Source organism: Mesitornis unicolor, unplaced genomic scaffold (genome assembly GCF_000695765.1).
Source record: "Mesitornis unicolor isolate BGI_N332 unplaced genomic scaffold, ASM69576v1 scaffold14179, whole genome shotgun sequence".
NCBI classification, from domain to species: domain Eukaryota; kingdom Metazoa; phylum Chordata; class Aves; order Mesitornithiformes; family Mesitornithidae; genus Mesitornis; species Mesitornis unicolor.
In genome coordinates this window covers 24,650-33,077 of record NW_010205352.1, presented here as the reverse complement: position 1 = coordinate 33,077, position 8,428 = coordinate 24,650, and the positions used below count along the sequence as shown (strand labels likewise).

The window sequence follows — 8,428 nt, the reverse complement described above, 5'->3', positions numbered from 1 at the left end:
GCAGGAAAAACACGGGCTACTCAGCCTTGTAGGGCTCTTTTTTCATTTTTCTTTTGAAGTCTACAAGAAAATTATTCCATTCTTTCTGTTCCTTGCAAATCTTTCCTAAATCAAGTAAAATTATTTGACTTGTGTTGATGTTTTACTTCTTAGGGTTTATATATACTACAAAATAAAATTATGTTTTATAACCAGTGACTAAAGACAGGTTTTTTACTACCATATTTGCATACTCATATTTTCCATTCTGCCTTTACCACATTTGCAAAACTGTATGCAGGAAGAAAACGTATGCAGAGCAAAAAAACCCTGAAACAGCTATTCAACACTGCTGTGAGGAAAAGAGGACCAACCAAACTACTTACACAGGCAAAGTTAGAAGTTCCATCTGCATTTCAAAAAGGAATGCTGAGCCTGTTAAACCTGTTACAGAAAGACAACTATGTGCCAGGTAAGGGATCTAGCGTAGATGAAACATTAGAGGCTGTTACTACTACTCACACAATTTTAATCATGTGCACACACAGATCTTGTGAATAGCTAACACCGCCAGACACTCAGAGCTGTCATGTCCATTTACATCTCCATGTTTGTTCTTAAAAGAATGTTTCAGCTTTGCAACTGATGCAATAAATTACGGCTAAGGACTAAATTCTCAACAGGATTTTGCAAAATTCTGTATGTAGAAAAACTAAATTCTCCTTGCCAGGAGATAAACATATTAGGCCGTAGTAAAACCATATCACTAGCATTTATTTCAAACATTTCTGGAATTAACCAAATAACTTTGAGAGTCAGTTCTGAAGAAAAATCCTTTTCAGACTTTTTTTACAATGCAACTAACACTACACAGTAACAATACTAACCTACTTTGAAACACAAACCAGCCAAATCTCCACATTGCAAAAAAAGACCACATTTGGAATAGGCTTCTGATCCTATTGGCAGTCTCGAGAAGACAAAAAATGCTAACATCCTAAAGATAGAAAGCGTAACTAGAAGATGCTTGTTCTAGAAACAAGAATAACATTTTCACAAGGAATTGCAAGGATGACAAAGATACTATGGTATATAGACAATCTGATTTTTAACACCATGATGTGCTTCTCTTCCTCATATACAGGTATGAAACACAAAAGCAAATATATTTCCTTGTCAAATAAAAGTAGGAAATGTTTCTATAATTTTCTTTTTATAGCTTTCATTGTTCATTTTAATTTTCACTCTGTATTAATTCAAACTTCTAAAGCCATTTCATTCATCTGTATACTTGCATTACGTACTACTTTCATCTTCAGAATTGAATTAATGAATTATTTCACATTATAAATGAAAAAATAATTTTCATCATTAACTCAAATATAAATATTTAAATAAAATTACAATAAAATAACATCTAAAACTACATTAAGATCCACAATTTTATCTTTTTTTTTGTTCGCACCTTCTCTTAAGACAAATTATTTAGTGCATCTCTTCTATTCTCAAGTTTCAGAAGGTTTTGGGTTTTTAAATTATTTGCTCTTTATGATAGGCAATTAATTTCTAAAAGACAATGCTTCTTTCAACAGTTTTTACTTCTGACTTAAGTTTTAAAGCTTGACATAATAAAATTAAACCAAAATTTTGGAAACCATCAGCATTCTTTCTATTAAATCACCTCCACTGAGAAGGCAGTTATTCTTCCACAACATCCACAAAACTGAAATGATACAGAATGAGGTAATGACAGGCTTTTTCAGTGAGGTTTAAACCCTCCACAGGTTGGTCATGGACTTCTCCGAGCCTGTTAGTTTTTTAAGGAGACCAACACAAAATAGGTAGTTAAACTGAGCAAATAACACAGGATATGAAATGCAGGAAGAAATGAGAAAGCAAGTATCTAACTAAAAAAAGACAGCGAAGGAGTAACAGTCAGCCCTACCATAATACAGGTTGCTAAGAAAGTAGAGCCATGAGCTGGAGAAAAATCCTCAGTGCCAACTAGCCAACTCTCTGTGTGAAGCAAATTGTATTACATTACATCTGCTGGCTTTATTATTATAAACATAAGCTTGTCTGACAAAGACAATTACTCAAACAAGATTTGCAGGATTAAAAAAACATCCAAGGAAAAGCATATTTTCAATAATTTTAATGTCCTCTATACAAAGCAGACATCAGTGATCACAAACAAGTAGCTCAATTCCCCACAGACTTACTAATTTGTGGTAATGGTCTTCTGTTACATGCACCTCTAAAGTGTATTTAATAAGATGTCCACCTTCCTTTGTGGAAGAAACAGAGCAAATGCTTTCCACACCACTATGCCGGCCTTGTCTGCTAAAGGTTGAATGTTACTGGTTGTTAGCAAATTATATCTTTGACTTCAATTTACTATTTCCAACCTCACCTGTTCTACTTCCTGGAGCTTACTATTAAGCCTAACTTTTTAATGATCAATTGACTGGTTGATCCCCACTATAATCTTTTGGAAAATATTTTTGAAACATATAAGGTAGTAGCTAAACAACACATTCATCTCACAGACTTTAAAACAAATTCCAGCATGGCTATTTCCAGGAGACTTTACAATAACGGCTACTTAACTGTCATTCTCAAAGAGTGAGTACAACTGTGAAAATGTATTTAAGAGTTGCTATACGCTATGGTTCTGGCTTTACACGTTGTGAATCAGTTAAGAGTTGACACTGCACAGCCGTTCTCCAAGCACTTAGTGACAGGGTCATTCATAAATCTCACACTATCTATAAGTCCCATAAACTGAAATGCACTGGGATAAAACCAAGTCAAATTAGCAGAATTCTTGCTAAGATCACCAATATTTTGTTCATAAAAAGTACAGTTTTGTGAATGCTTCTTCTTGTTTTATTGGAGTTTGGTATACCATTTCACAGACATGAGAAAAATTTATTACATTTTTTTATTTACCTAAATTATATCAATTATATAGTGAGATTATATAAAAAGAAACAAGAAAAAAGAAACATTACATCAAAATTAGAAGCTTATGCGCCATTATAGAGGTAATTTATTTTTTTTTAATAGCAGCAAGACAAAATGTATTTTGTTAAATAAATCAGCTGTCTCATTTGGACCTAAAAAACATACTGCATTTGAAAGTCTTGCTGACAAGTACACTAACTGACACCAAAATGTGGGAAGTGGAAGAATAAAGCACATTGCACACAAAACATTTTCTTATACTTTCTGTAGTGAATGGACAGGTAAAATCTAAAGAGAATTTTTTTTTTTTTTACAACAGTTTTTGTCTAACTCGCACAGATTTGCCAGCAAAGCCAGACAGAGTTCAGAAGAAGGATTCTAGTTGAATCGTAAAAGATACAATGCTGGAAAAGGCTGAAGAAACAGTACTTCTTCTGGTTATAGGGTTTGGGTTGAATTTAACTTTATCTGGCAGGTTTAACCATAGCAGTCATCTAAAATAGCTGCAAGAGACAGCTAAATGTATTACCTTCTAGAACAAAAGATAAATGCAAATTTGCTAAGTAATTATCAGAAAAGAGAAACTTCGCTGAGAAGTATTTTGGGTTAGGGCACATCACTAAGAATAAAGAAAATAAACAATTTACGTGGAAAAAAATATAGAGTTCAAAAAAAGGACAAAGAAGAAAGGCAGATGCAGTTTATAAACATGTACTGGTATGGGATATCTAGGAAATGGGATGTGCAGTCTGAATGCTTGTTGAAAAAAATGCTGGTGTGATAGGGAGCTCCCACTCACTGTTCAAAACAGTCTTGCCCATTCTCACAAAATAAATAAAACAAAAATCAGACATGTAAAAATGTTTTGATTCCATGACTGAAATGTACTTCTAAACCAGAATAACCTATAAGAACATACAGTTTCAGCAAATGGTTTGAAGACTGCAGGCTGCACTGACAACAACTAGAGATGAAGAAACGCATCAGATTATCATTTGGAAGCTCATCAGAGCACACAGAAAGGGCCAGAAGAGACTCCCTGCAATTTAACATACAGAGGTCCTGCCCTTCTGTGCAAGCTTACGAGAACAGAGCACATCATGGCCTTATTTGTTCTCTGACCTACAAGTTAAGAACCATTACACTAAAAAGGATCAGGAGTGAGTGATACAGATCACCAGCAGTAGCTTTACTGCAGTCGCTGGTTCCCTCTATGCGAACATATTCCAATACTTATTTAGAACGTCATCTGAGCTGTTCAGTAACAGCAACAAGGAAGGAGAGAAGATGTGTGGAGGGAAAGATCTGATTTTAAGTATTTAAAATTGCAATCAATGTCAAAATTATGTTAAACTCATGTGATATAAGGCATAACAAACTACTGTATGGACAAACTCTCCATACGTAACACCCAGAAGACAGGCCACAACTTCACATCTTCACATTACACTCAGTCTTCATATATCCTTTGTCAGAGACTGGTTTTTCTCTCTATCACCAGCCTCCTTTGAGTGTCCACTAAAATCAATTCGTAATTCTGCTAGTAAAAATCACTATTACTTATAAAATGGAGAAATAACGACGGACATGTATTCTAAAACCAAGTGAAAATAAACTGTTACCTCCATGCTGCAAATGTGTGTAATGATTAAAGAAATCACAGGAAACTGAGAAGAAAAGAAATCCATAGGCTTTTCCTTTGTGCCTCAGAAAATGGGTGAAAAGTTAACATAGCCTAATGAAGCCTAAAGCAACATTTCCATGATACAATTTCAGGGACACAAAGACCTCTGACAACATTCTTATAAGTATTTTCTGGGGCTGTTAAAATCTTCGTATCTATGTATAAACTTGCAAAACTACTTGTATGCTTACAGGAGACGTACAGGGTTTGGATGATTAAATGCTCAGTGGACCAGCAAACCTCATACTGATAACAAGGAGAATCTTACAGTATTTTTCTCCCTCCATGGTCCTACAGAATTCTTTCAGAGTTCAGTCATTTTACTTTTTGTGTTTAACATTAAAACAGTTTAAAGACTATACTTACATTAGATACCACTGTGATAAATGCATGTGCTATAAGAAATGGCAGTGTTTCAGGAGTTCCATATTCAAAACAATCCTTCATGAGGGAAAGGCCATTTTTTCCACAAAACAGACAAACATAACGAAGCAAGTGCAACGGTACTTCTACATCCTATAAATATTTAAAAAAAAGAAAGTTTGAACATCAATACTAGATTCACTTAGACATACAGGAAATTCAAAAGCTGCATTAGTATAACACAAATCTATACGGTGGAACAACCATGGCCATTTAAGGTTTCTAGGAAACATGCATCTATTTAAAAATGGACAACTTACATTCATATCACAGAACGCCCCTAATATATTGCTTTCTTGGGCAGAAATATCCTGTTTAAAAAGAAAAAAATTAAAATTAAATGAAGCACAACACATTTATAGAACAAAAACATCAACTGACCATTAACAGCCATTATAGTTAACTGACAGAAAAAACCAAAACCTTAATCTGGAGAAAGACAGAAGCTCAAGCTTTGCTCCACTTGTACACTGCAAAACATACTTATCCAGTTCACCATTTTACCTTTGTCAAGATGTATTTATAGGTACACAAATACACACTTAGGATAACACCTCAGCAGTGGCTCTCAATGGCTGGATTAACAGATCATTCTTCAATCCCACCCCCCTTCAGATCACCAATTTTCTTAAACAGTAATAGTGCAAAGGGGATAATCTGGCACTCTGGCTGCACACCAGCCTGAAAATTACAGAACCAACCAATCTAGGTACTTCTGAATGCAATTTTTGCATAAAGATGAAGCATATATCCAAACATCTGAATTTACATGAAATGTAGGATGTTCTATAATCCTACATTTAATGACTTAAGGGGCTAAACTGTCTAATTATTCATTTCCATGAGAATATTAAAATTCTTTAACTTCAACTACTATATTCTTTTCAATATAACAAAACACATAATATACAATAAGTGTCTAATACTCTTTACAGGATTAAGCTAACTAAAGAGTGAGAAGGAATCGTATAACCCTATCCAACTGTTAGCTATTCGCTGCAACAAGAAATCTATTTCCTAGAAGTACTGAACTGAAAAGGGTTTTAAAAAATAGCTTTTCTTTTTCGTGTTCACAACACCCATGTTTTGGGCAGTATAAAGCAGGAATTTTCTTTATTAGGGCTGTTACACATATTTTATGTATCTTACATACGGTTGGGAGCAAAAGGGCACTGAAGATAACGTAAAACGTGATTGTAAAACTACAACATTGCCATGGATACTTGCAAGTAGTTACAGCACACGTTCTTCACCTTCCCATTCCTCCATGCCAAACATCCAGTTCTCATATTCACAAATCAAATATAAGTTTCACATAAAGTTAACTTTTTAAATGAAATTCCCTGAATATATTTCAAATAGCTGTGTAGGAGTAAGCTTCTCAAAACTGTACCAGAGGATGCTGGAGGCAAGCAATTTTGGATGGATTAAGTGTGATACAAACATTCTGAATTATTCAATATGCTCATATCATATCTAAGCATTTATTTTCATTTTTCTTCTGCTGAACTCTAAGTCATGCCCGAACTCGTGATACTGTAACAGTTATTTTTAAAATAGCTTTGAAGCCAGTAGGTGGTATGTTTTCAAGTAGCAAGAAAAGGTGTTCATGAGCAGTGCTCCGCTCATGAAAATTGCAGAAACAGTGTGAGAAATTTCATTTGTTTTCTTGAATAAAATAAGAGACTTCTTGTGTGAACTACAGTTCTTGGAATACAGAAATCAAAAACTCATGGAGGTCTGTTGCTCAAGTCCCACAAAGCTTACTAGAAGCACTGCAGTTGAGAGACTGAGTCTGGAAATGTGACTTCTGTTCTTGCAGACGTGAAACAGAAGAGAGACAGAATTCCTTAAGATCAAGTTCATAAGGAAGTAAGAGAATTCCTCATAGGAATCTGATATGGCATTAAAAAACACCATCACTTCAGATAAAACATACTAGCTGAGGTCTGACATGGACATAATCTTGGTGGAGGGCACTTAAGTAGAGATATCTTCCAAGAAAATACACTGATACTAATTTTTTTCTCTTTCATTTAATCCTCTGTCAAGAACTGCTAAATGATTGGGTAACTTCATTCAGATTCATTGTTCATCCTGAGGTAGTGCAAACTTCAGGCGTGCATTTACATTGTTTCTTCTTCCTCTACTGGATTTTAAGAGCCTTCGTTTTCTAGATTTTTGCTTCCCACCCCTGAAGCATCCATTCTAGGTATTGCACTTGCTGCACAAAGTACAAAAAGAAGAATAGGGCATACAATCTTAAATTACCTTGTATGCAAGATCTGTTAAAAGATATCCCATACATAAAAAAAAAATTCCAAAGTATGAACATTTCTCAAAAAAAACCACCACATATTCATAAAAATATTGTGAGCTGATTTTTTTTTAGTAAGAAAAACAAACACAAAGGCCCTCTCTCTGAAGTAAAAATACCAGTAGGTTTCAACACAAGCAAATGGTGTGTTTCCATTTACACATTTTTTTTCATATTTATGTCCTCAAGTAGGTTGACCTCTAACTGACTGCAACTAATTGTGCTGTTTTGGAGATTCAAACTTAGTAGAAAGACATTTTACATTAGGCTTCTCAAGATGAGACGAACCTTCTGTATACAGAGACTGAGATCCGTTCTCCACAGGTCAAGACTATATACTTGTCAATATGCTTGACTTACTTCCTCACGATGTAGTGTCATTGTTCTAATATATAGCATATTTCTGTGACATTTCTGCCCTCTAGAAGGCCACTTGTTCAAGGCAGCTTCTGCTGTCACGAGTACACAGTGCTTCTGGCTACCAATTTGGCTTCCATGGTCTTCACTCTTTCACTTAAGAAATGTTGTAAGGGACAAAAACAATTCTTAGCCTGTATCATTTAAGGAGAGAATCTATAGAACCATATAGAGGCAGACACCCTTTGGACAACCAACAAATCTTGCTTTGCTGTTCATTTTCATCCAGCTTTGCAAACTCCTAAACTAGGGGAAACCATCTACTTTCACATGAATTATTTTCTTCTCCACAAGATCGGCAAGTGTAAAATGGCTTTGGCAAGCATCAGATAAGAAGATTAGGCTTCAAAACTTGTCTTCTGTCTGCTGTCACTAACAACAAAGATCTTGGAGCTGCATGAAGAGCAAAGGCGTACAGTAACATTGACTGCTAATCATTACCAGAAGGTAATCTATGTGAAAGCCTTACATCGGAAATTTTTAAATGACAGCCTAATTAGTAATTTCTAGGCAAAGTGAAACCTTACTGGATGTGATGACTCAATTAAACTGTGTAAATTCTTATCAAGAATTGGGAAATAAGGAAATTCTGGTCAGTGAGAGTAGAGATTGGAGTCTGTTTTGTAACAGAAAATTTCCCT

The 8,428-nt window shown here is 34.8% G+C and overlaps 1 protein-coding gene across 1 annotated transcript in view; it reads right to left on the bottom strand.

The window, feature by feature from the left end:
- Window positions 1–8,428, bottom strand: part of USP34 (ubiquitin specific peptidase 34) — a gene marked incomplete at its 5' end in the record, with an annotated part of 116,385 nt that overhangs the window by 103,260 nt on the left and 4,697 nt on the right. The window contains 2 exon segments of the mRNA XM_010191374.1: window positions 4,997–5,146; window positions 5,314–5,364. Coding sequence (XP_010189676.1) covers window positions 4,997–5,146; window positions 5,314–5,364 — 201 coding nt within the window.